The following is a 25,387-nucleotide window of genomic DNA, read 5'->3' as shown; positions in this document are numbered from 1 at the left end:
TCTGCCCCCCCCTTCGTCCCTAGCCCCCCCACCCACCCAGGACCCCACCTCCAGAGCCAGGGTGGGAAAGCTCGGTGGCCGTACAGAGGGACAGTGACACGAGGCCTTGGACACGAAAGACCGGCTTTATTTGTTACATGAGGGCTAGGCGAATGCTTCAGCTAGGGCCCCCACACAGGAGCCGGGGGCACAGGCTGCGGGTTCTATCCAGCAGGCTGTCCTTGGAGCTGGCCAGCCAGGCCCGCGCACGGGGACCCACGTCCTGCAGGTGGTCTTCATAGTAGGTCTGCACAAAGCCCCGGAGAGTGCTTGGACCCCTGTGTCAGAGCGGGTGCCAGTGAGACCCCAGCTACTTAGAGTTCTGCCCAGAACTTCATTGGGGCCCCTCCGACAGCAGGATGCAGACGCCAGCCTCCGCCCTAAGACTTGGGCAGCCAGATCAAAGCCTCCTCCCTCAGACCCCGGGCATCCAGACCCCAGCCTCCTCCCTCAGACCCCGGGCATCCAGGCCCCAGCCTCCTTCCTCAGATCCCAGGCATCCAGATCCCAGCCTCCTCCCTCAGACCCCGGGCATCCAGACCCCAGCCTCCTCCCTCAGACCCCGGGCATCCAGACCCCAGCCTCCTCCCTCAGATCCCAGGCATCCAGATCCCAGCCTCCTCCCTCAGACCCTGGGCATCCAGACCCCAGTCTCCTCTCTCAGACTCTGGGATCCACTTCCCCTCTCCAGCCCTGCACAGCAGGGCCTCACCAAAACCACTGCCAACTGTCCTTGGTCCTGGTCACCAGTGGCTCCACCAGCTCCTTTACCCTGGTCTGCACCAGGCTCCAGCGCCCCCCTTCTGGCGCTGGTGTGGGGCTCGGGTTTGCTGAGGACAAACCAGCTAGGGGGGAGAGAGCAGCCTGAGAGCGGGACCCTGTCACTGCTCTCCTTCTCTCCTTTCCCCATGTGTCTCCATCTCCTCCCCCAGCCTCCACTTCCAGACACAGTTTGCTCCCTTCCACACTGCTCACACACCTGGGCAGAGCCTGCCCTCCGAGCCCAGCCATTAAACAGGCACACCTGTGCACAATTCCCAGCACCTCACTGCTCCAAGACTCAGTTTCCCCTCCTGTAGAATGAGGTAGGATTTCTACCTACTTCAGCATTGTGGTAGGAATTACAATGTATGCACATAATATGGGAGAAGTAGTATGGTGTGTATGTGTGTGCGCGTGTTCGCGAGTGTGTGCCAGTACAGGGGCTTCAACTCAAAGCTTTGTGTTCTCACTAGGCTTTTTGCTCAAGGTTAGAGCTCTACCAATTGAACCATAACTCCACTTGTGTCTTTTGTTGTTGTTGCCAGTTGTGGGGCCTGAACTCAAGGCCTGGGCACTGCCCCTGAGCTTTTTCTCTCAGAATCTAGCACTCTACACTATGAGCCATAGCACCATTTCTGTTTTTCTGGTGGTTCATTGGAGATAGGAGTTTCACAGATGTTACTGTCCAGGCTGGCTTTGAACTGCAGTCCTCAGATCTCAGCCTCCTGAGTCATTAGGATTACAGCTGTGAGCCACTGACACCAGGCTTATTATTTTCATTTTTAGATGCCAGTCCTGGGGCTTAGAGTCAGAGCCTAGGAACTGTCCCTGAGCTTTTGTGCTCAAGGCTGGTTGTTAGAATTCATTAGGCCTTGCCAGAAAACCACACAGATATCCAGGTACAAAGAACAAAGAAAAGGCTCATTGCCAGCAAAGGGACTGGCAAAGACCACTTCTCACAAGAGAGAAGTGTTGGCCACTGTCTCAGGTGACTTTATAGCCTGCGAGGTTTAAGGAGGCAGAGACCCTGATATGCACATGCAGACCAGAGGGGCTTCAGCTTGGCGGGCTAGAATTTATGGCCACTGCCCAAATAGTAGATAAGGGGTCTTGCAGCTGCCCAGACCTGAAGGTCACACTAAGGGGACCTCCCTGCCTTCTGTAGTTATAACTGCCCCAAAGGAATGCTCTCTCAAGGTAAAGGCGGGGGAGGGGGGAGGCTGATTATTCACTGCCTTTACTAATGGGACTAGGGTTGCCTAGAAAAGGAGTTAAGCTGTGAGAGAGGAGGCTGCTGGGCCAGCACTAGCGCTCTACACTTTGAGCTATAGCTTCATTTCCAGCTTTTGGTAGTTTATTAGAGATAAGAATCTCATAGACCTTACTGCAAGGGCTGGCTTTGAACCCTGATTCTCAGATCTCAGCCTCCCAAATGGCTAGGATTATAGTTGTGAGCCACCAGAAGCCAGCTACCACTTCTGGATTTTTTAGTGTTGAATTAAAGACAAGTCTCACAGCCAGGTGCTGGTAGCTCACACCTGTAATCCTAGCTACTCAGGAGACTGAGATTTAGGAACACAGTTTGAAGCCAGCCCGAGCAGGAAAGTCCATGAGACTCCTCTCCAATGAACCAGCAAAAAGCTGGAACTGGAGCTGTGGTTCAAGTGGCAAAACGCCACCCCTGAGCTAAAAAGCTCAAGACAGCAACTAGGCCCTGAGTTCAAGCCCCAGATTGCGGCGGGCGGGGGGGCGGGGAGTGAGCAGGGAGTCTCCTAGTTTCTGTGATCCTCAAATCTAAGCATCCAGAGTGGCTAGAATTACAGACATGAGAGCCACCAGCACAGGACCAGAATGTGGCTTTTATTTTGTGTTGCTTTGGGGGGCCACATCCTCCTAGGTAGCCCTCCTAAGTGCCAAGATTACAGACGTGCCCCACCACCCTTGGCTCATGAGATACCATTTTAGATTCACATTCAAAGTGAGCTACTACTCCAGAGGTCGAGATCCAGAGGATCACAATTGAAGAACAGACTGTGCAAAAAAATTTGGGTGATTCTGTCTCTAAAACAACGGGCATGAACCAGGGCTGGGGGAGGGGGCACAGCTCAGGTAGTAAAGTGCCAGCTGAGTAAGTGCAAGGCACTGAGTTCAAACCCAGAAGTCTTAAAAAAAAAAAAAAAAGATAACAGACACAGACACTTATTTGTCGACCCACTCAAAATGCGTGCATATATGCACTTTGTAGGAACCCATGTACAATAGAGACATCCTGCATACTTCACACACACACACACAAGTGCATAAAAGACCTCTATCTTTGGTGGCAGCCCCTCCCCGCCCTCCTCCCATTCATCCTCAGCATGACACACAGGACATATACTACACAGGTCCACATGAGACAACACAGCACAGAGTCAACTCCCCCCCCCCCCACTGGGGTCCCTGCTTCACCACCCCCTGCTTCTCACCCAAAACCAAAGCCAGGAGCAGAATGCTGCAGCCCAGGGTGGGCCCGGGCTGGAACCTGCGACTCAGAAGGGCCATTTCTGGATGCTGCGTCCCTCTGTCTCTCTGTGCTCAGTGTCCAGGCCGGCAGATCCCTCCCCTTGGCAGGACTTCAGAGAGAAGGGCCCAGGGGACAGAGGTGACCATTGGAGGCCATGCCTTCCCCTGCTGGCCTCCTCCCTCCGACCCTCTCCGCGGCAGGACGGCCTGATGGGAAGTCAAAGGCTCTTTGGTATCCTGAACTGAACTGGGTTTGAATCCTGACTCCAGGAGATATTCTCTTCTCCAGGCAGGACAACAGCCACACATGGGGTCCCTGAGAGAATAGGAAGCAGGGAGCGGGGGAAGCGGGCAGTATGCATGACCACAGATCAGGGCTGGGTGTGTGTGTGTGTGTGTGTGTTGGAAATCAAGGTCTTATTACATCATCTAAAGCTGGCCTCAGACTTTAGATCCTCCTGCATCAGCCTGCAGACGTCTAGGCTGGCAGGCAAACAAGAACCACCATACTCTTGCTGGGCACTGGTGACTCACACCTGTGATCCTAGCTACTCAGGAGGCTGAGATCTGAGGATCATGGTTCAAAGCCAGCCCTGGGAGAAAAGTCTCTGTGAGACTCTTATCTCCAATGAACCACTCAAAAACCAGAAGTGGTGCTGCAGTTCAAGTGGTAGAGCGCTAGCCTTGAGCACAGAGAGACTCAGGGACAGTGCCTAGGCTCTGAGTTCAAGCCCCACCACCACCACCACCAAAAGAACCACTATACACCCAATTGTTCCAATTATGTTTTTTATTTCTAAAATCCTTTGGCTACTGGGCTTGAGGACCGGCCATAGGGTAAAGCCTCCACAGGGCCAAAGGTGGATGCAAGAGGTGGTAACCTTGAGTTAGGTGACCAGCCTGGTTTCTACCCTGCCCCAGCCCATTTCTACCCCTGCTGAACTCTGGTACGCTGGTACGCGTGGGCTCTCTGTCCTTGGTTTTCTTTTTTTTTAATTTTTTTTTTATCTTGTCTTTATTTCCTTCCCCCCCTCCCCAATCCTGGGGCTCCAACTCTAGGCCTGGACTCTGTCCCTGAGCTCTTTTGCTCAAGGTTAGCACTCTATCACTTTGAGCCATGGCTCCACTTCTGGGGTTTTCGGGTGGTTAAGTGGAGATACGGGTCTCAGAGGACTTTTCTTCCCTGGGCTGGCTTCAAACTGCGATCCTTAGCTCTCAGCCTCCTGAGTAGTTAGGATTATAGGCCTGAGCCACAGCACCCAGACTTCTTCCCTTTTTTATCTTGTCATTTTTAACTTTTCCTTCCTTCCTTCCTTGCTTCTTTTTTTTTTTTTTTTTTGTGGTATGGGGGTTTGTTTGTACAGGTCTTGGGACTTGGACTCAGGGCCTGGGCATAGTCCTTGAGCTATTTTAGCTCAAGGCTAGTGCTCTACCATGTAAACCACAACCTCATTTCAAGCTTTTTGCTGGGTAATTGGAAGTAAGAGTCTCACAGGCTTCTTTCTCCATCTGACTTTGAACTAAGATCCTCAGATCTCAGTTTCCTGAGACACATATGAGCCACCCATTGCCCGGCCACATCTTCTTTTTACAAATAGGGAAACTGAGGGTGTGGGTGGGGACATTGAAACCAAGCCTCCTAGTGTGATGTGACTAAAAAGCCAGAACAGCTCTGTTCTCTGCCACTTATGCCCTAGGGTGAGCTGGGTGCCAGTGGCTCATGCCTGTCATCCTAGCTACTCAGGAGGCCGAAGATAGAAGAATCAGGGTTTGAAGCCAGTGTGAGACTTATCTTCAATTAGTGACCCCAAAATAGCCAGAAGTAGAGCTGTGTCAAGGGGTAGAACAGTAACCTTGAGCAAAATAAATTAATAAATAAGAATAAAAACGTGGACAGCACCCGGGCCCTGAGTTCAACCCCACAGCCAGCCAGCAAACAAAAAAGAAAGAACGAAAGAAAAAGGAAAGAGAGGGAGAGAGCAGGCAAGCAAGCCGGGGTGGGCTGAGCTGGAAGAGATCTCTGCCCTCTGTCCTCCCCCCCCAACCACCAAGGTCAGACCGCAGGGGGTACAGTGGGGTGCTGGGTGTTTGTAGTCTGCAATGTTTGCTGTCTCTGGGGCTAGTAACAGGCTGAAGGTCAAGCCAGGTGGACTGGGAGGGCGGGCAGGTAAACAGCTATGGGGGATGGGAGAGAGGCTAGGGGAGGGAGGTGGGGCAGGAACCTGGGACCAGAGAGTCTGTGTCTTGCAAGTCACCAGGCCCCCCTCCCCTCCTTTAAACCCAGGGCGCTTGTCCCCCATGCTGCCATCGACCCTGAGTCCCCACACCTGCCATCGCCCTGGCTCTGGTGTTCTGGCTGCTCAGAGCAGCAAAATGAGGGTGAAAAGGACTTTGAAATATATCCCCCCACTCTCCCCTTCTGCCCTCTCCCTGAGAGAGATGATGTCCTGAGATGCTCCCATTCTAGAACATTCACCCCTTTGGGGCGGGGATGTGGGCCGCGGTAGATCTATTGCCTAGCGTGCTATCAGGGCTATCAGTGCTGCAGATAAATAAATAAATAACAGAGGAAGGGTGAGATTTTTTTTTCCTTAGCGTGTTCTCTAGTTTGCACAACCACGTCCAAATTCCAGTACAATGTCACCATCTCCTGAAACAATCCACCGTCATGTTTGGTGCAGGGTGCTCAGCCTGGCTTCCTGCCAGGCGTGCGTGAACCTGCCCCCGCCCCACACATTGCTCACAAAGGGAATCTTACCTTGCCGGGTAAGGTGGCTCACCTGTCATCCTAGCTACTCGGGAGGCTGAGATCTGAGGATCATGGTTCAAAGCCAGCCCGGGCAAGAAAGCCCCTGTGAGACTCTAATCTCCAATGAACCCTCAAAAACCAATAGTGGTCGTGGGCTGGGGATATGGCCTAGTGGCAAGAGAGCTTGCCTCGTATACATGAGGCCCTGGGTTCAATTCCCCAGCACCATATATACAGAAAACGGCCAGAAGTGGCACTGTGGCTCAAGTGGCAGAGTGCTAGCCTTGAGCAAAAGGAAGCCAGGGACAGTGCCCAGGCCCTGAGTCCAAGGCCCAGGACTGGCCAAAAAAACCCCAAAAAACAGTAGTGGTACTGTGACTCAAAGTGGTAGAGCGCTAACCTTGAGCACAAAGAGCTCAGGGACAGCTCCCAGGCCCTGAGTTCAAGCCCCACAACTGTTGGGGGGGGGGTAGGAATCTATCAGCTTCCTTGGCTCATCTCTGCCCTTCATCTCTGAACTTCATTTATTTTATATTATTGTTGTTGTTATTATTATTATTGTTATTATTTTGAGTGTGTGTGCCAGTCCTGGGGCTTGAGTCCTCAGGGCCTGAGCACTGTCCCTAGCTTCTTTTTGCTCAAGGCTAGCACTCTACCACTTGAGCCACAGTGCTACTTCTGGCTAGGCCATATTCCCAGCCCTACTTCTAGCTTTTTATGGCTAATTGGAGACAAGAGTCTCTGGCATTTGTCTGTCCTGGCTTCTAATAGGGATCCTCCAATCTCAGCCTCCTGAGTAGCTGAGATTACAGGCATGAGCCATTAGGACCAGCTCTAGCTCAAAGAACTCCTTATGGGGACTTAGTGGTAGAGTGCTTGCCTAGAATTCATGAAGCCCTGGGTTCCATTCTTCAGAAAAAGCCAGAAGTGGCGCTGTGGCTCAAGTGGTAGAGTGCTAGCTTTGAGCAAAAAGAGGCTGAAGGACAGTGCCCAGGCCCAGAGTTCAAACCACCACCACCACCACCATCACCAAAGAAACAAACAAACAAAAGAAGTCCTTAAGAAGATGGAGATCAGGCTGGGAATATGGCCTAGTGGCAAGAGTGCTTGCCTCATATACATGAAGCCCTGTGTTCAATTCCCCAGCACCACATATGCAGAAAATGGCCAGAGGTGGCGCTGTGGCTAAAGTGGCAGAGCAAAAAGAAGCCAGGGACAGTGCTCAGGCCCTGAGTCCAAGCCCCAGGACTGGCAAAAAAAAAAAAAAAAAAAAAAAAAGCCTCAACGAAGTAAAAATAAACTACCCTTATGGAAGAAAAAAGATGGAGATCTTTGGGCTTCCTCTCTCCTGCTTCCCCCCCTCCCCCGCCCCCTCCCACAGGAAGAAACACTCAGGAAGTGTTCTCTGCAGGATTTTTATTCATGGGCAGAGGCTGCAGGTGGCTGGGGCATCCCAGGGCTCAGCAGTTAGGCCCAGCCCTCCTCTGTGCTCAGGAGAAGACTCCTTTGATCCTCTCCTTGGCTTTGCCCCATTTCTCTGAAATCCAGCTCCTGTGGAGAGAGATGAAGGGGTTCCGTTCTGTGGCCCACATCCCCCTCCCCCAAGACATCCGAATCCCAACCTCTTCCTGGATCTCCATGCTTGGCTTCTGGGTCTTCTAACTTTCACCTTGAAGTCTCAAGAGCTTCCTCCTAGACTCCTGTCTCCCTCAGTCTTTGGGCATTTACAATGTGTCCGGTGTGGTACCTGTCCAGGGCGTCTCCTTCCTTCCCTTCAGAGCCACTCACTTTAGAGGTGAGGAAACGGAGGCTCACAGTAATGCCTCTTTCTCACTACCACGTGGGAAAGGCTGGGCATGGTAGCCCCCACCTATAATTTCAGCACTTAGAAAATAAAGGTACAAGGATGGAGAGTTAGAGGCCAGCCTCCAGGCAAAACCAAGTAATACCCAATCCACCCAGAGGGACAAGGGGGCCCATGCCGCCTCTGGACTCCCATGCTAGGGCGCTATGGAGAGCTGTCTCTCACAGGAAGTAAAGACAGGAGTTAAGGAACCCGGGGAGGGTCCTGACCCTGTCTTGGTAAAAAATTCGCTGTTTTTGATGCGGTCGATGGTTGTCCGGGTCTTGTCTTCCAGAATAGTTCCAATCTCCTTCATTTTCTCCAAAGTGCTGGAAAAGTCTGGGGCTGCCTGGGCTGGGGCAGGGCCTGCTCAGAAGAGAAATGGGGAAGGAATGTAAAAAATAAAATAAAATAAAAGGGTGTTGGGGCTGGGAATATGGCCTAGTGGCAAGAGTGCTTGCCTTGTATACATGAAGCCCTGGGTTCCATTCCTCAGCACCATATATATAGAAAACAGCCAGAAGTGGCGCTGTGGCTCAAGAGCTAGAGTGCTAGCCTTGAGCAAAAAGAAGCCAGGGACAGTGCTCAGACCCTGAGTTCAAGCCCCAGGACTGGCAAAAAAAAAAAAAAAAGTGTTATTAGGGGCTGGAGGCTGAGTGGTGGAGTGACTGCCTAGCAAATGCAAGGTTCTAAGTTCAAATCTCAGTATTGCCAAAGGTGGGGGAAGCACTACAAGGAGCCCTTAGGATGGGATTCAAGGGAGTGATTCTGTCTCTCTCTCTCTCTCTCTCTCTCTCTCTCTCTCTCTCTCTCTCTCTCTCTCTCTCTCTCTCTCTCTTTCTCTCTCTCTCTGTCAGTCCTGGGGCTTGAACTCTGGGCCTGGGTGCTGGTCCTGAGCTTCTTTGGCTCAAGGCTAGTGCTCTACTACTTGAGCCACAGTGCCATTTCCAGCTTTTTCTGAGTAGTTTATTGGAGATAAGAGTCTCATAGACTTTCTTACCTGGGCTGGCTTTGAATCACAGTCCTCAGATCTCAGCCTCCAGAGTAGCTAGGATGACAGGCCTGAGCCAGCAATGCCTGGCTGATCAAGTCTTTCAGTGTGAGTCTTGCCCAGCACTGGTGGCTCAAACCTGTCATCCTAGCTGCACAGGATTTGGGGGTCTGAGGATTTGGATTCAAAGCTAATGAGGGAAGGAAAGTCTGTGAGACTTTTATCTCCAATTAAGCACACCCCCCCAACAAAAAAAAAGCTAGAAGTGGAGCTGTGGCTCAAGTGGTAGAACACTGGCCTTAAACACTCAGGGACAGTGCCCAGGCCCCTGAGTTCAAGCCCTATGACTGACAGAAAAAAAATAGATAGATAGATGTAAATAAGTAAATAAATACAGCCAGCACCAGTGGCTTACACTTGTAATCCTAGCTACTCAGGAGGCTGAGATCTGAGGATTGCAGTTCAAAGCCAACCAGGCAGAAAAGTCCATGACACTTTTGTCTCAATAAACTACTGAGACAAAGCTAGAAGTGGTGCTGGGGCTCAAGTGGTAGAGCAAACAAAGCCCAGGCTACAGAACTGGTGCGTATGCATGCGTGTGCGCACGCACATACACACACACACACTAGGATTCATGGGGGTCACAGTTTTAGAATGGGGGTAACTGGAATGAGATTCAATCCTGGTTACCCCCCCCCCAACCCCAGGCACCAGTCAAGGTTGTAAAAGCGGAACAGTCAATCCCAGAAAAGCATGCATTCTGCTTCATCTGTTGCTAGGGCTCTCTGGGCAGATTTACTGCGGGGCAGGAGGGGTGGGGAGGGGGGTGGGGGGTGGGACCCGAGGACCATAGGGGAACCCTTAGGACACAAAGGGCATCTCTGAACTCCCTAGACCCTTCTATAAGTGTGGACTCTGGGCTTGAACCCGCCCACCCCCTGCCAGCCATCCTTCCCACACCCAAGTTACCTTCCAGAGCCACACACAGGGCCACCAGCAGGACCGGGAGTGACAGGTAGAGCCTCATGGTGGCTGGAAGGGCTCCCTGGAGACAAGACAGGCAGAGGAAGTTGCTGGGACCTCACCCCACCCCACCTCTGTGCTCCCCCTCATTCTTCAATGCTTTGGGATGGGGGGATGGTGTCCACCAACCTCAATCTGCTGGTCAGCCAAGCAGGACAACTTTAGGACAGGTGGAATGGGAGGTCTGGGCCGCCCTAACCTTTTATCAGCCTGGGGAAGGGGGGCGGGGCAGCTAGATCTCTCTCTCTCTCTCTCTCTCTCTCTCTCTCTCTCTCTCTCTCCCTCCTCTTTCCAGGCGTGACCACCCACTCTCCTCCCTTCCACCTTCTGTCCCAGTACTCCCTGAGTTCCTTCACCTCCAAACTTCCTTAACCACAGACAAGGGGGCTGGGGGGCCTCAGCCTGCCTGCCACCCCATGTTCTTGGAGGACACAACATTTGCCCTGTCACTGTGGCACTCCCATTTTAGGGGAGGGTCTCAGGATCAACCCTTCCCCCCACCCCACCTCTGTCTCCAGGTTGTTCCTCCCCCTCATCTCTCCTGGGCTCCAATTCTACTCCTGGTGTGTGGTGGGCCTGACATTCACCCGGAATCCTTTCAGATCCTTCTTTCCCACTGGCCTTGGGCTGTCCAGACTCCCTTGATGTTCTGGGGGGCGAGGAGGTGAGGTAACAAAGGGCTCTTTGCTTTATACTCCCACCTTCCATTTTTGGGAAAAGGATCTCTTCAGTCCTCTAAAGGAGGGGAACTATGCCAGCCACTGCGAAGCCTCCCCCATCTCCAGGCCTGCCCCTCCCTGCCATCAGCACATCCTTGCCCGCCTCCCTGGCTCCGGTCCAAGGCCCCGCCCCCTTCCCCTGGGCTGCTTTGACCGCTAGTGATCCCCAGTAGCGGGCAGGGGGGTGGCAAGAGAATGGCAGGGGGCCCAGACTCCAGGTTGGCCAGCCTGGCTGGCGGGGCCACAACCACGTGTCAGCTCCAGGGGACAGGCATGTGGTTGTGCAAGGGGTCACACAGATGACTGCATGCGACCCTGACAGGATTTCAACATCGCAGCCCTTGCAGGGTTGGGGGGGAGGGGCTGAGCCCTCCTCCCTCCCTGCTTCTGTGGCTGAGCCCTGGGCCCTGATCTGCCCAGACATTCACACACACCCCATACATCCCCACAGAGGCAACCCCGTCACGTGCCTTTCCACAGTACTGGTGGGGAAACTGATGCCTGGGTCTGCCAGTGCTATGACTTCTGAAAGGGGAGAGCTTCAACTCGCTCCTCCACTTGGCTGGGTCTAGATTATCCCCACCATCATCCAGTCTCCCCCATCCCCTCTGCAGGACCCCTGGGTTTGAGTGGGGCTCGGGGCTTGAGTGTCCCACCCTGGCAGTTCACCATGAAACCCTGACTGGACATGGTGGTACCTGCCTACCATCTTGGCGGGAGGAATAACTTGGAGGTCAGTTTGGGCTGCCTAAGGAGACCCCTCAAAAACAAACAAAAAAGGCGACTCAGTTCTTTAGTGGTAGAGACTACTGATGCCTTGCCCCATTAACAGCTGGGGAAACTGAGGGTCCAAGAGTCAAGTCCCTGGGGTGACCCCCTTCCTCCCTCAGAGAGGCCCCCAGTGAGTCAAGTATGGGAGAGGTGCTGGCCTGGCCCCCAGATGGGCTTCTAGAGCAGTCAGTGCCAGGGAAAGTTCTGGACTCAGGGTGTGCCAAGCCATCAGGAGACATAGGAGACACAGCTCAAGCCCTGGCCTGCCTGCCTGCCAGTAGGAACCCCACTCTGCTTCCTGAGAACTGAGGGGGTGGCGAACAGTTCCCAGACCTTCCTCCTTGTTCTCGGCATCTGCCAGCCCCAACTGGCCCTGCAAGGGATAGGGGGTGCTTCCTCCTTGCCTCCCCAAGCCTGCACGCAGGCCGAGGTTTATATGGGGACCGGAAAGGGAGAATCTCTGGGCGGGGTGGGGGGGTGGGGTGGGGGGGCACAGCCAGAGAAGGCAGAGATAATAGATAATAGCTAGAGGAAGAAAATAAAAAATCAGATAAGATCTTGGGAGAGGGGGAGGGAGGGAGAGTGAAGATAAGAAAACCAGTCTCAGCCAGATGCCAGTGGCTCTCGGCCCCAGAACTCCAGCTACTCAGGAGGCTGAGATCTGAGGATTGTGGTTAAAAGCTAGCCTGGACCGGAAAGTCCTGTGAAATTCTTATCTCTGATTAACCCCCAGAAAACAAGAAGTGGCGTAGTGGCTCTAAGTGGTTGAGTGTGATCTTTGAGCAGAAAAGGCTCAAAGACAGAGCCCAGGCTCTGAGTTCAAGCCTCACAACTGACGAGAGAGAGAGAGAGAGAGAGAGAGAGAAAGAGAGAGAGAGAGAGAGAGAGGAAGAGAATTAGACTCAATGACCCCGGCTGAGCATTCTGGATCACAGCCACACTGAAGAGAGTGTTAAGATCAGCAGAAGGATGTGTGTGTGTATGTGTGTGCATGCACATGCGTGTGTGGAGTGCACACCTGTCAGGCCAGCAGAAGGGAGGCTGAGTCTGGAGGATGGAAAGTTGGAGGCTGGCCTGGGCTACTAGTGAGACTGTCAAAAAGAGGAGAACCAGGAGCCCAGGAAGTTTGGTTTTGCCTTGGGGTTAAGGGCTTTTGGTCCAAGGCCAAAATGGGTTCTGGGTGGCACCCACAGGGAGAAGGGCGATGGCGGCAAGATGAAAGGAAGCAGAGGCCAAAATGAAGTGGACAGAGAGGTTCCAGGAGGAGAGTTTTTTTTTTGTGTGTGTGTGTGTGTGTGCATGCCAGTACTGGGACTTGAACTTACAGACTTTGCTGCTGGGTCTGGCTTTGAACCATGATCCTCAGCTCTCAGCCTCCCGAGTGGCTAGGATTGCCCCAGGGCACAGGGCACTCTGTGTCAGTCTCTCTCTGTGTCTCTTTTTCTTTCATACACACTTACGGGACAGTTTGGGGAAGGGGAGAGAAACTGAGGCCAGTGGGTGCTATGTAGCTTGAATACTCTTTATTATGCCAGGCTGGGGCCAGGGGCCTCTTACAGACCCAGAGCAAAGAAGAGCCAGGGGAGGGGGACAGGGAGGTGCCCTCCATGGGGTGGTTTGCGGGGTGATGGGTGGATGGATGGAGGGCTGGATCAGTGGTTGTCTATGGCGGGCACTGGGACGGCGTTGGTGCCCAGAGCGGCCTGCATCTTCTCCACCAGCTCGGCCCACTGGCGCTGCATATCTTCCACAAGGGGCTCGAACCAGCTCTTGAGGCGGGACTGGAAGGCCTCGGCCTGCTGCTCCACCTTGGCGCGGACCTCCTCCATCTGCACGCGGACCTCTTCCAGGCGATCGCGGGCCTGGCTGCTCACCTCCTCCAGCCGGCCTCGCAGCCGGGTGCCCAGGGCCTGGGCTCGGTCGCGCAGCGGCTGAGCAGCACCGGCGTCCAGGCCGGCGGCTCGCACGCGGCCCTGCTCCACCAGCGGCCCCAGCCGCTCGCGGATGGCGCTGACCCCGCGTTCGGCGCCCTCGCGGGCCCCGGCCCCGTACACAGCCAAGCGCTTCTGCAGGTCCTCGGCGTCGCGGCTCAGCCGCTTGCGGAGCTTGCGCAGGTGCGAGGCCAGGCGTGCCCGCATCTCCTCCGTGCTCTGGCCCAGCATGGTCTGCACCTCGGTGCGGTACTGTGCCAGCCGCGTGCGCACGTCTTCCATGTCCGCCTCCAGCCGGGCCTGGGCCGCCTGCAGCTCCTTGTTCAGCCGGGCCTGGGTCTCCACCGCCATGGGGCTCAGCTGGCTTTCCACCTCGGATTTGTACGCCTTTACTTCCTTCATGGTCTCCTCCATCAGCGCCCTGGGCGGGTAAAGGCAGCGGAAGGTGGATGGCTACCATAACACAGAGCGAGGGAACCCCCAAAGTAGAGAAATCCACAGAGGCATAACAAAGAAGGACAGACACAGGGACTCATGAGAATGCAAGGCCAGGCACAGACATCCACGGCTATAATCCCAGCTGCGAAGGAGGAAGGGGTAGGAGGCTCTCCACCTGATGCCCATCACCCAAAAAGTGCCAAATTTCATCTGGAAAATAAATGGAAGCAAGGCAGGCTGTGGGGTGGGACTGACCCTGCCTGGCCTAGCATGCTCAAGGCCATGAGTTTGAAATGCAGCACGAAGGATTGGCAGAAAGAGAACAGAGGCAGGAGGAGCAATGGTAGGAGAGACAGAGCTAGCTGGGCATGGGAAGAAGAAAACAGGACAGATGTAGAGACCCCAACCCTAAGGAGAGGTAACAGGGAAAGCGAGAGCGAGGGACCTGGGGCCTGGTCAGAGGTCAGAGTGGGTAACTCACGTCAGTTCCTGGGTGACCTGGGAGCTGAGCAGTTCCTCCTGCACCTGGTCGGACAGAGTCTGCACCCAGCGCAGGTAATCCCAGAAGCGGCTGAGCGCCTGCTCCCAGGGCTGGCCCGCCTGCCATGGCGAGCGCTCAGGCACCTCCGGCTCCAGCTCTGGCTCCAGCTCTGCCTGGCATCCTGTGTGCAAGTTCACCATGTCATGAGGGTTTGGCACGAGGGAGCTGGTGCACAGGAGTGCTTGGAGCCAGCCCCTCCCTGGGCACTGAGGGGGTGCTGCCTGGCCAACATTTATAGTCTTGGTGTGCTGGTGATGGGCACATTACTATAGTTCCCTTTTTGTGTGTGTGCCAGTCCTGGGGCTTGAACTCAGGGCCTGGGCTCTGTCCCTGAACGTTTTTGCTCAAAGCTGATGCTTTACCACTTGAGCCACAGCTCTGCTTCTGGCTTTGGTGATCCGTTGGAAATAAGAGTCTCTTGGATTTTCCTGCCTGGGCTAGCTTTGTTTTTGTTTTTGTTTTTTGGCCAGTCCTGGGGCTTGGACTCAGGGCCTAAGCACTGTCCCTGGCTTCTTCTTGCTCAAGGCTAGCACTCTGCCACTTGAGCCACAGAGCCACTTCTGGCCATTTTCTGTATATGTGGTGCTGGGGAATCGAACCCAGGGCCTCATGTATACAAGGCAAGCACTCTTGCCACTAGGCCATATCCCCAGCCCCCTGCCTGGGCTAGCTTTGAACCACAGTCCTCAGATCTCAGCTTCCTGAGCAGCTAGGATTGTAAGTGTGAGTCACTAGTATGGGTACTAATTCTAGGGCTATAATTCCCATTTTCATGCATGGGAAACCCAAGGCTCATACAGTCTAAACACTGCTCAGGGTAAATGTCAGGAAAGCCCCAGACATGGGACTTGCTCTCAAAAAGAAGATAGTGTGTAGCTGGGTGCCAGTGATTCACACAGGCTATCCTGGCCACGCAGGAGGCTGATATCTAAGGATCATAGTTCAAAGTCAGACATGGCAGGAAAGTCTGTGAGACTTTTCTCTCCAATGAACCAAGCAAAACCAGAAAAAGTGGAGCTGCACCTCAAGCGGTAAAAAGCTAAGGGGCAGGGTCCCCAGCTCAAGCCCCAGTACCGGCACACACAAGAAGAATGAGGTGGAAGCTGGGCACTGGTGGCTCACACCGGTCATGCTAGCTACTCCTTAGGCTGAGATCTGAGAATCACAGTTCAAAGCCAACCTGGGCAGGAAAGTGCTAATCTCCAATTAGCCACCAGAAAACCAGAAGTGGGGCTGTGGCTGAAGTGGTAGAGTGCTAGCCTTGAGCAAAAAGAGCTCAGGGGCAGCGCCCAGGCCCTGAGTTCAAGCCCCACGACAAAAAAAAAAAAAAAAAGAGGTGGAATCTAGGGCTTTACTGTGCAGTGGGGGGAGAGGAGTAAGATGGGATGAGGGGTGAAAGGCAGGGCTAGGAACAAACCCCACCTCCATACCTGCCAGCAATGTGACCACCAACACAGCCCACAGAATCTTCATCTTTCCACCTGCTATTGGCCAGTCTGGGGAGGAGAAACTGTCAATAAACAACCAGATAGCTCCGCCCTCCCACCCTCAGCCCCGCCCCAGATGGTGGGGGGGACTAATCCTATCACAAACATCCCCCACCTCTGTCTTTTGTCCTGGCCAATCGCTCCATCCTCAGATCCTCTCAATTGCCAAAAATTCCACCTTGCTCTTCCAGGGTTCAAATTCCACTGCACCCCACCCCCAATCTCCAGCCGCAGCTGTGCTCCCTGGGGTCCAAACTAATGCTACATCTGAAGTCCTGCATTCCATGGTTGTGCTAATTTAACCCTCACTTTAAACTCCTGGTCTGGAGTAGTCTGCAAGTCATTCCAGTCTGTCATTCCAGTATAAGGGAGGCTGAGGTAGAAAGATCGCAGAGGTTGCAATGTAGTTGAGGTACCTCTGTGCTCCCCGCCCCCCCCCCCCCCCCCCCCCAGAATGAAAGCATGAGGACCGTTGGGAGCATTCAGTGTGCTCAATCAACGACAAGGGTTTCAATCCTGGGTCTTCGGCGCTCTTCCAACTGCCCCCTCCCTCCACTGGCTTGCTAGCGGTCCCGGGCTCCTGGGCTCTTCCTGACCGGAGCACAGACCAGTCACTGCTTTCTCCCCTCCTGTCCCCAAATGGCTTTTCCACGCTTCAGCCTTGCCTCCCTGCCCCCCCAACTTCTTCCTTGGAGGCCAGGGGGTCCCCAGGTCCCCTGTCCTATTCCCCACCGCCCCAGGGCATCCCTGTCCCAGACCCTGCCCTGAGATCCTCCGTCTCCTCACCAGTGGTCCAAGTTCCTCTCCTCCAGGGGCAGAACAGGGATCTCGGTTCCCAGACTGGCCCTATTATAGGGCTCCCCGCCCCGCCCCCTCCCCAGGGCTGGGCCAGGCCCCGACATGTCACGAGGGGAGGGAGGTGGGGCTTGGAGGTCTTGTGACCCCCCCCTCTCCCAGCCCTCAGAAAGGGAGGTAACCCCTTACCCAGTAATGCCCGTGTCCCCTTCTGTATTGGGGGGCTGATGACCCCCAGTACTCGCTCCCTCCTTATACTATGGGAAGAGGCTGGGGTCAGGACTGAAGTGGTGGGAAGGGAGGAGGGACTTGGATCCCGGAGCTCTGGGCTTTGGCCTCAACTCCTTTGGCTGTGATCATGGGTGAAGCACTTCTGGGAACTGCTGTCCCTAGCAGGAAAACGAGCCCTCCTGCGAGCCCAGGCCCCCCTGGCCCCCCACCTGGAAACTATGAATGCAGGGGCCGGGGCTCTAGAACCTGCTTGCCACTAACCCTGTTGTGGCCCTGGGCAGGTAACTGAGCCTCTAGTGGACAGTGCAGCCCCCGAGCCCCTCTGTCCCCTGCTGAAGTGTGAGCAGAGCAGGCAGAAGCTGGGGGCCAGGGTACCAGCTGGCCTTTGGGGCTGAGAGCAGGCCTGGGGTTGGGGCAGGGTGGACACCTGGCTGGTACCTTGAGGCCCAGGGGTCACCTCTGGGTGGGGGCAAGTGAGGCCTCAGTTCCTGTCTGGGAAGGGGCGGGCATGGTAGCAGGCTCCTGCAATCCCAGCCTTTGGGAGGCAGAGGCCAGAGGGCTGAACAGGCCATCCTAGGTCACCTGGCCACAAACACATGGCCCTGAGGTATGACCGGCTGGGGCTTCTGCCTGGCCCATCCCCAGGTGGCTTTGCCAAGCTCCAGGACACCCCACCTCCTCTGAATGGGGGGCCCGGAAAGGGCTCTGGGTGCGGGGCGAGCCCCGCCTGGCTTGTTTGCCGGACAAAGTCCTCGCTGCTGCCCTGGTGGCCGGCTGGGCCCTGACCTCCCCTCCCAGGAAGGCGGCGCCCGCCCAGGTCGAGGCCTCAGCCCGGCCCCGCCGCGCCCCCTGCCGGCCGCACCGGAGAAAACCACGGCCTCCACTGCAAGGTAGCTTTTTTTTTTTTCCACGTATATTTTGTTTTTTTTCTTTTTTCTTTTTTTTTCTGTAAAATGTCCCGGTTCTTCCATAACTTATAAACATGATTTATACGGAGGGGAGGGAGGTGGACGGGGCGGGAGCTCCTCTCGCTGCCCTGGGCCGGCTCGGCGGGCCGGGCCGCCAGGACACTCCGCCCTGAGGTCTTCCTGCGGCCTGGGCCGCCGTGTTCGCTGTGTTCGAAATATTCCAGAATCCCCTCCGGTACCCAGGCTCCCTGGCGCTGGGGGTCCTGACGGCCCAGGCGGGCGGCGGGGCAGACCCCCTTCCCACTGCCCCGCCCCGGGAGGGAGGGAGGGAAGGGGCGCGGGTGAGGATGAGGGCGAGGCCGGGCTCAGCCGATGGTGAGGCCGAAGCCGCACAGGAACTTGTTCTTGCGGTGGTTCAGGAAGGCGCCCAGGGCCAGTGTGAGGGGCAGCGGCGGCAGCTTCTTCTCCAGCGTGGCGCCCACGATCCAGTTGCTGTCTACAGAGCCTGCGGGCGGGCGGGCAGGGGTGGGGCTGAACGCTGGGCCCCCCCCACCCCCCCGCTTCCCGGTCCAGCCTGGATGGAGACATCACCCGGGGCATGGGCCCGGAGGTCGGTGAGGGGGAGAGGGAGTGACACGCTGGGCCAGGGCAGCCGCCGGAACGGAGGGGCCGGGCCTGACTATGGCCGGTGGCTCTCAGGGCCTCCGCGTCCGCTGCGGTCGCGGCCGGCGCGGGCACTCTGCGGGCTCACCCGGGGTTACCTTTGAAGAGGAGGTTGGCTTTGGGCAGATCCAACTGGTACCCAAAGGAGACGCTGGTGTCCTGCATCCTGGTGCTGGCCTCGAACTCCACGCCCACCTGCAGCTGGAGGGGCGGGGCCGCCGGGTGAGGAGAGGTGGCCCCGCCCCTCGCAACCCCCCCTCCCACGCATGCGCCCCAGGCCGCGCCTGCAGCTCACCTGGTCGCTGGCTTTGTGGTAGTACGTGGCGTGCATGCCCGCCTGGCCCAGCGTGACCGTGGCTAGCCAGTTGTTCACTGAGGAAGGTAGGATAGGGGTGAGGCGGCCCGTGGGGCCCCAGGACCCTCCTAGACCCGGGCCCCCCATCCCCACCGTTTCCCACACTCACATGTGTACTTCCCAGCTAGGGACATGACGGTGCCCTCCTCGCCCGGCCGCCGGTGGTAGACCAGCTCTCCACCCAGCGCCAGGCACGGTGTGACGCTTTGCAGGTAGTGGGCCACGAGGATGCCTGCGGGCACACGGGATGCCAGGCTGAGGCAGGCCCCGGCGGCTGGCACGCCTGCGCACGAGAGGCCTGCACTGGGCCTGCCACGAACATGCTAGGGCCCAACCCAGGCATCCCCCACCCACTCCGGGGCTAGGAGCCGACGAGGCTGCTAGGCAAAGGGCAGAGCCCAGGCCAGGGGCCACCGCTGAAGGGCTGGAATCCAGGGATCTCCGCGTGCCAGGCAAGCTCCCAGCTATTGTGTTTGTGACAGGGCCTCCTTAACTTTGCCCCAGCTGGCGTTGAACTCTGGGTCTGTGCCTCCACTGAAAGTGCAGCTCCTCCACCTCTGGCAGTGAAGTGCCTGGGCCACTGACTCCAGCAAGGGCCCAACACAGGCCTCCAGCACACCAGGCAAGTTCTCTACCCTGAGCACCCCACCCCTAGGCCAGGCTGGTCTGGAACTCTAGATCTTGCTGGGACTACAGGCCTGCACCACCACGCCCAGCAAGGTGGCTGCCACCACTTCTGCCTTTCACAAGAGTAACAGGGGTCAACATTTACAAGACCAGGGGGAGCATTTCACACACCAAGGAGCATGTGTAAAGTCTCTGGGGGTAAAGAACTATCTTGGTGGAGCTTTGTGGCTCAACTGTGGTAAGTGTGAGCAGAATGGATGGCACCACAGTCAGGCCAGCAGGACAGAGGAAATGTGTCCTCCAGCCTGGAGCCCCCAATTGCCCACCCTGAAGCCTCCCTTACCTGCAGGCCTCCCCACCTTCTCCCCTTGCTCCCTGCTGAGGATGCCCTGGCTCCAGCCTCCTGGGCATATAGGCCCTGTGCCCCTCCTGGCAACGCCACCTCAAACTTCCTTGTCCATGACACCGGTGGTAGGGCCTGCCCTCCTGCCCGCCAGTGCTCATGTCCACCATGGCCTCCTCCAACACACACACTCCCCTGGCAGCCAGTCCCATCACCCCACCTTCTCTACAGGAGACCCCCTGTAGTCTGCTTCCTAACCCTAAGCACAAGGCCAGATCTTGTCCCTCACCAGCTCAGCACTGGTAGCAACGTCCCAAGCTCAGAAGGAAGTCTGAGCTCTGTGAAACCTTATATGATGTGGCCACTATGGATCTTCTTTAGAGCATCCTACCTCAGGCCCTTTGCACTTACAATTCCCCGGAACCCAGAACCTAGTGCATGCCAGGCATGGGCTCCACCACAAAGCGGCACTCTACCCCTCCTCTGACACTGCCACATGCTCCAAGAATGGAAGCCCAGAGGGCTGACTTAGTTCAGTCATTCGTTCATCCCTTCTCCCCAGCGTCTAGAAGGCCATGTACAGAACATGCTCAAAACATACACACTGAAGCTGGGCGCCAGTGGCTCGCGCCTGTCATCCTAGCTACTCAGGAGGCTGAGATCTGAGGATCACAGTTCAAAGCTAGCTTAGGCAGAAAAAGTCCATGAGACTCACATCTCCAATAACCTACTCAGTAATGGCTGGAAGGAGAGCGGTGGATCAATTGGCAGAGTGCTTGCCTTGAGAAAAAGCTCAGAGACAGTACCACGAGTTCAACTTCCAGGACTGGCACAACAAAACAAAGACAAACACATTGAGCCTATGTGTTCATGCCTGTAATTCCAGCATACGGAGGTAGAGGCAGAAGAATAGTGAGTTTGAGGCTAGCCTGAGCTACAGAGCAAGATCTTGTCACTGTCACACACAAACACATGAAAAAAAAAAAAAAGCATGAATTGAGTGCAGGTATCTAGCTACTCTTAAAAACGAAGGAGGAACCACAAGGGAGAAACTGTAAGTCCAGCCAGTAGTCGAGCCTGTTCCCCTACCACCCTAGCAGGAGTCACTGCCCCTAGTGAGGCCTTCATCTCCCCAACTGCACATAACCTCGCAGCACCCTGGGACTGGCTCTGTTCTAGACCCAGCCAGAGCCCACGAGATCCGATCACATTCTATGGGGCAGTAAGCGCCAGAGCCGACTAAACTTTCTGCATGCATCAACATTTCCTCTAGCACCACTGGGGTTTGAACAAAGGACCTCTTATGCTAGGCAGGTGCACTACCACCTGAACCAGGCCTCCAGACCCAAGTTTCTCTAAATGCCGGCACCCCAAGGGGCAGTGGCCTTGCAGAGGAGCCCCAGGTACTGCCATGAGAAGCAAAGGCTCTCCTTTTGGGGTCAGTGGTTCCTTGACTTATAAGAGGGCAGGAGGGCTGGGAATGTGGCTTAGTGGTAGAGTGCTTGCCTAGCATGCATGAAGCCCTGGGGTCAATTCCTCAGCACCACATAAACAGGAAAAGCTGAAATGGCATTGTGGTTCAAGTGGTAGAGTGCTAGCGTTGAGTAAAAAGTAGCCATGGACAGTGCTCAGGCCCTGAATTCAAGCCCCAGGAATGACAAAAAAAAAAAAAAAAAAGAGGGACTGAAGACAAATTCCGGTTCCGAGGCCCACCCCTTACCTGACCCCACCAGGACATCGGGGTTCCCCAGGGTGACAGCTGCTGTGAAGTCAGAGCCCCGGTACTCTCCGTCCACCTGCCAGTTCACGAACTTGGACTGCTGGGTCTGTGGGGAGGGGGGGGGTTAAGGCAGCAGTGGGCTAGGCACACCTGTGGGGCAGGCGGCAGGCCCTACTATCCCCACGCTCACCTGGAAGGCCATCTTGGACCTAAGGCCGGGGCTTAGCTGGTGGATGACCTGAGCATTGAGGCTGCCGCTGTTGTCCATGTCTCCCACCAGCACAGGGAACGCCTGGGGGAGCGGCACAGGCAAAGGTCAGCAACGAGGCTCCCTCCCAGACCAGCTGGGCTAAGCCATGGATCCCTGGGGTTCCCACAGCCCTTCTAGCTCTCTGGGAACAGATCTGGGACACGTAGGCCTCTGTCCCACAGCTGCCCAGTCCCCGCTGTGTCCCACACAGACAGGTGGTAATGCAGCCCAGGGAGGGGAGCTGGAAGGTGCCGGCCTCCCATCTCAGCCTCCTGCCTCCCAGCTGCTTAAGGAACTCACTGAAAGAATTTAGGCAACAGGGCGCCAGTGGCTCATGCCTGTCATCCCAGCTACTCAGGAGGCTGAGATCTCAGGATTATGGTTCAAAGCCAGCGCAGCGAGACCTATCTCCAATGAACCACCAGAAAACCAAAAGTGGCACTGTGGCTCAAGTGGCAGAGTGCTAGTCTTGAACTGAAAAGCTCAAGGGCAGTGCCTAGGTCCAGAATTCAAAAAAAAAAAAAAAAAGAATTCAGGCAATATAGGCAGGAACCTAATACAGTTCTGCCTCCCACAGGCCTCAGTCCTGCACCCCTGCACCCCAGTGTCCAGTGCTCCCATGGCAGGCTAAGGAATGCCACTACAACATCAACTGACAGCCTTGGCTTTGCCCTGGGTCAGGCGTTCCATGGCTCGCCAGCGCCCCCTGCAGCCCGTCCCGGCAGCCTGCCCGGTCTGCACCAGGTGCACCAGGATCTCCAGGGATGCTGATGGATGCAGCTGCTCCCAGCACCCCAGGGCATTCTGGGGAGACCCAAACCTACTCCTTATATCCCAGCACCCATAGGGCTCCCCAGCCAGGCTGTCTGGTAATGTATTTGCCCAAATACATGGTGGAAGGAACCTCACCTCTGTGGGACTCAGCTGCTTTGTCCCCACATAGGTGACCCCAAAGTGGTAGTTGGACTCCCCGATTGTGCTGAGCGCCACCGTGTGGTTCACCTAGGAGAGGAGGGAAAGCTTGAGGCACTTGCTGGCCTGGCTTCGCCCCCCCCCCCCCCCCAGGGTAAAGACAAGATCTCTGCGCAGGGGAAGAAGACTGGGAGGCATGGCCTAGTGACAGGGCACTGCTTGCAGTAGTCAGGCCCTGGGTTTGATTCCCACAGGGGGGAGTAAGGATAGAGGTAGCGCCTGACTAGATTAGAGGCCATGCATCAGAAAAGGTGAGCTAGGGGTGTACTCCACACCTGGCCCTTCACTCTTGCCTGGATGTTGTGGGCTTGAGGCCTCTGGATTCTGAGTCCTGAAATTCTACCACTGGCCCCACTAAGTGGTGAGCCCTGCATTGTGTCTTTTTTTTTGGAGACATGTCTGACCTAGGCCCCCTGTGAGTGCCAGGATTATAGGTGTGTCACTGCACTCTTAAAAGTGTTTCCAAGTCCAGGGAGCCCAGCCCTTCAGGCACAGAGAGAGCTGTTTATGAAGACACAGGGGACAGTGTGAGAACCTGGGAGGGCAGGGCCCCAGGAAAACCCACCTGGAAACGGTTACTCAACCCTTTGTTGACTGTAAGCTTGACACCCTCCATCTGAACAGGAAACAGCTCTGGGGAAGAGAAATCCACACAAAACTCTTCTTGCCTTACAACTCCATCTTTCTCCCCAAAAACCCTACCAGCAGCGCCAACAGCTTCCAAGGCATCCCAACCAGAACAGTGAATGGCACCAGGATCTCATCACCTCGGGAGATCGGGAGCTTCACCATGCAGAATGCAGATGTGAAGGACTTAAGAGAATTACTAGCGAATTACCCTACCCCACACTAAACATTCCAACAGGGCTCTGTCAATCTCTCCCACCGTCACCACAATTACTCCAGGTTCCAGATTTGACGGTGAGTGAGGAGCACTGGGAGGGTTCCCACCAGTCCAGGGGGCCTTGGTGATACTGTGACCTTGGGTGTCGGCCCCCTACGAGATCACCCCAAGAGTTTGACTCTACTGTACCCCAAGGTTGCACCATCGGGTCCCATCGTCGCGGACCCCAAGTCTAACCTTGCACCACCGGACCGCCCCCAAAGCGTCCAGCGCCCCGCGGCAGGGTCCCGAGAGCGCGCGCTCAGCCCCCCCGGCGCCCCTCACCCTTGCACTTCCGGTGGCACTCCTCGAACGTGCCGGGGTTGGGCAGGCAGCCGCAGGCCCCATCGTCCACCGCCCCTCCGGCGCCCGCCGCGGAGGTCCCGAGACTCCGCTCCGACCCTCGGCCCGCGGTGGCCCCAGCGCCCAGGCCGCCCCCGAGAGGAGGCAGCGTGAAGCCAGGCGGCGCAGGCGGCGGCGGCAGCCCCACGAGGGGCGGCGCGGGCGGCGGCGGCGGCCCCGCGGGCGGCGAGCTAGCGGCCAACACGTTCCCCATGGTCGCCTGCGAGGGGAAAGGTCAGAGGGCGGAGGTCAGGACCCCCTCTCCCCTCCGCACCCCGCCCACGCTCGGCTCAGCTCGGCCTGGGCCCGACCCCTCCCCCAGCCCTGCTCCGGACCCTGGTTTCTCACTGGCGGCGACGCCTGCTCCCGGCCTGGGCTCCGCTCCCACCCCGTGCGCTACGCGCAACCGAACCCGCTGCCGCTGCTGCCGCCACCGTCGCCCCGCCCCGTCTACTTCATTGGTTCAGTCCGCCCCAAGATCCACCCACCGCTCTCAGGACCCGGACTTACTATTGGATTCGTGGTTGGAAGTCCCACCTACATACTTCAAACGTCCTATTCTATTGGTTATCACTCGAAGAGGGTCAGATAGACGCTGACCATTCCTATTGGCTGACGCTACCCGCGCCCATTGGTACGTGACGCCGCGGGTTCAGGGCTAACCGTGCCACTGGTTTGTAGTGCTTGTCATGAGACGCCTATCAATGCGTAACCCCGCCCCCTTCCCGGCTGGCGCCCCCGCCTGCACGCAAGACGAACGTCGTGATAATTGGTCAATTTTGGCTCTCGATGCATCTTGATTGGCTGTAGAGCATACGAGGGTGGGGCAAACCTAGTGACGTTTCATCTTGAGTTTCTCATTGGCTAACGTGCTGGGGTCGAAGGACACCGGTGAAGATTGGTTGAGCGGTAGACGCTGCTAGGCAGCAAGGTCAGGCCCCGCAACCCACCAGGCACCGCGGCGGGGTGGGAGGGAGGGGAAGGTATCTACTGAATGCCGGAAGTGCTGGCCCTTCCCACAGTGCTGCGGGATATGCCTAGCCTGTGCTGCGAACCCAGCCCCGGTCCTGGCTCACCCACAAGACCCGCATTCAGCTCTTAAAGCCACAGTTCCCCTAGGCCCACCCCTTCCGTTACCCATCATGCCGTCTGACCTGGCGTCACTGCGGCTTCTATCTTTCGTCCATTCATTCAGTTCCCATTACCCAGCATGCACCTCCTCATTCATTGCAGCTCTCATGGCTTCCACTGCCTGTGGCCCCTTTCTTCCTGGTCACCTCCAGGGGTCTTCCGGTCTTTTCTTTAATTGACCATCACGTGGTTGCTGGCTCCACTGACCCCGGCTCAGCACCCACCCTGCCCCTGTCTCCATTATCCATTACTTTGTCTCTGCCTCCATTCATTCAGGTAAATTATCCATCATGCCTTGGCGCCCGAGTAAAATATTAGTTTTGTCTTCAGCCTAACCTTACCTGCAATTTAGCCATTAAATCCAGACA

General features: G+C 56.2%; 4 protein-coding genes across 5 annotated transcripts; all 4 read right to left on the bottom strand.

Annotated features, from left to right (window-relative positions):
- Positions 1-112: 112 nt before the first annotated feature.
- On the bottom strand, positions 113-3,392 carry Apoc4 (apolipoprotein C4). Its single transcript, XM_048329841.1, has 3 exons — positions 3,270-3,392; positions 752-884; positions 113-317 (listed from the first exon to the last, which is right to left on the bottom strand). Exons 1-3 carry the CDS (start codon positions 3,343-3,345, stop codon positions 158-160), a joined length of 369 nt encoding a protein of 122 aa, XP_048185798.1. The 5' UTR covers positions 3,346-3,392; the 3' UTR covers positions 113-157.
- A 4,064-nt stretch (positions 3,393-7,456) lies between these two features.
- Apoc1 (apolipoprotein C1) lies at positions 7,457-10,075 on the bottom strand. The gene is made up of 4 exons (XM_048369454.1): positions 10,042-10,075; positions 9,859-9,934; positions 8,129-8,264; positions 7,457-7,606 (listed from the first exon to the last, which is right to left on the bottom strand). The coding sequence occupies exons 2-4, from the start codon at positions 9,914-9,916 to the stop codon at positions 7,546-7,548; spliced, it is 255 nt and encodes an 84-aa protein (XP_048225411.1). The 5' UTR covers positions 9,917-9,934; positions 10,042-10,075; the 3' UTR covers positions 7,457-7,545.
- Positions 10,076-12,905: 2,830 nt separating this feature from the next.
- Apoe (apolipoprotein E) lies at positions 12,906-16,696 on the bottom strand. Its single transcript, XM_048369453.1, has 4 exons — positions 16,586-16,696; positions 15,743-15,808; positions 14,253-14,433; positions 12,906-13,754 (listed from the first exon to the last, which is right to left on the bottom strand). Exons 2-4 carry the CDS (start codon positions 15,783-15,785, stop codon positions 13,055-13,057), a joined length of 924 nt encoding a protein of 307 aa, XP_048225410.1. The 5' UTR covers positions 15,786-15,808; positions 16,586-16,696; the 3' UTR covers positions 12,906-13,054.
- Positions 16,697-17,703: 1,007 nt separating this feature from the next.
- Positions 17,704-24,334, bottom strand: Tomm40 (translocase of outer mitochondrial membrane 40). Of its 2 annotated transcripts, none has more exons than XM_048368930.1 (10): positions 24,224-24,334; positions 23,832-24,108; positions 23,229-23,296; positions 22,601-22,693; positions 21,632-21,733; positions 21,442-21,547; positions 18,861-18,983; positions 18,692-18,768; positions 18,495-18,597; positions 17,704-18,238 (listed from the first exon to the last, which is right to left on the bottom strand). In XM_048368930.1, exons 2-10 carry the CDS (start codon positions 24,100-24,102, stop codon positions 18,099-18,101), a joined length of 1,083 nt encoding a protein of 360 aa, XP_048224887.1. In that variant the 5' UTR covers positions 24,103-24,108; positions 24,224-24,334; the 3' UTR covers positions 17,704-18,098. The 2 variants fall into 2 exon arrangements, with proteins under 2 accessions (XP_048224887.1, XP_048224886.1); XM_048368929.1 differs by having other exon boundaries at positions 24,237-24,331.
- Positions 24,335-25,387: the final 1,053 nt, after the last annotated feature.

The sequence above is a fragment of the Perognathus longimembris genome, chromosome 20 (genome assembly GCF_023159225.1).
Source record: "Perognathus longimembris pacificus isolate PPM17 chromosome 20, ASM2315922v1, whole genome shotgun sequence".
NCBI classification, from domain to species: Eukaryota; Metazoa; Chordata; class Mammalia; order Rodentia; family Heteromyidae; genus Perognathus; species Perognathus longimembris.
The sequence above is the reverse complement of the archived record's forward strand: the minus strand, read 5'-3'. Positions and strand labels throughout refer to the sequence as shown.

Coding starts and splice junctions, on each gene's coding strand:
- Tomm40 (XM_048368930.1), bottom strand. CDS start 24,102: ATGGGGAACGTGTTGGCCGCTAGCTCGCCGCCCGCGGGGCCGCCGCCG. Junction 22,694..23,228: donor GGTTGAGTAACCGTTTCCAG/GTGGGTTTTCCT, acceptor CTCCTCTCCTAG/GTGAACCACACGGTGGCGCT. Junction 21,734..22,600: donor AGCAGCTGAGTCCCACAGAG/GTGAGGTTCCTT, acceptor CCGCTCCCCCAG/GCGTTCCCTGTGCTGGTGGG.
- Apoe (XM_048369453.1), bottom strand. CDS start 15,785: ATGAAGATTCTGTGGGCTGTGTTGGTGGTCACATTGCTGGCAG. Junction 14,434..15,742: donor GGTGGTCACATTGCTGGCAG/GTATGGAGGTGG, acceptor ACTTGCACACAG/GATGCCAGGCAGAGCTGGAG. Junction 13,755..14,252: donor CAGGTCACCCAGGAACTGAC/GTGAGTTACCCA, acceptor TTACCCGCCCAG/GGCGCTGATGGAGGAGACCA.
- Apoc4 (XM_048329841.1), bottom strand. CDS start 3,345: ATGGCCCTTCTGAGTCGCAGGTTCCAGCCCGGGCCCACCCTGGGCTGC. Junction 885..3,269: donor GCTCCTGGCTTTGGTTTTGG/GTGAGAAGCAGG, acceptor TCTCCCCCCTAG/CTGGTTTGTCCTCAGCAAAC. Junction 318..751: donor GACAGTTGGCAGTGGTTTTG/GTGAGGCCCTGC, acceptor GCTCTGACACAG/GGGTCCAAGCACTCTCCGGG.
- Apoc1 (XM_048369454.1), bottom strand. CDS start 9,916: ATGAGGCTCTACCTGTCACTCCCGGTCCTGCTGGTGGCCCTGTGTGTG. Junction 8,265..9,858: donor CCTGTGTGTGGCTCTGGAAG/GTAACTTGGGTG, acceptor TCTTCTGAGCAG/GCCCTGCCCCAGCCCAGGCA. Junction 7,607..8,128: donor GAATTTTTTACCAAGACAGG/GTCAGGACCCTC, acceptor CTCTCTCCACAG/GAGCTGGATTTCAGAGAAAT.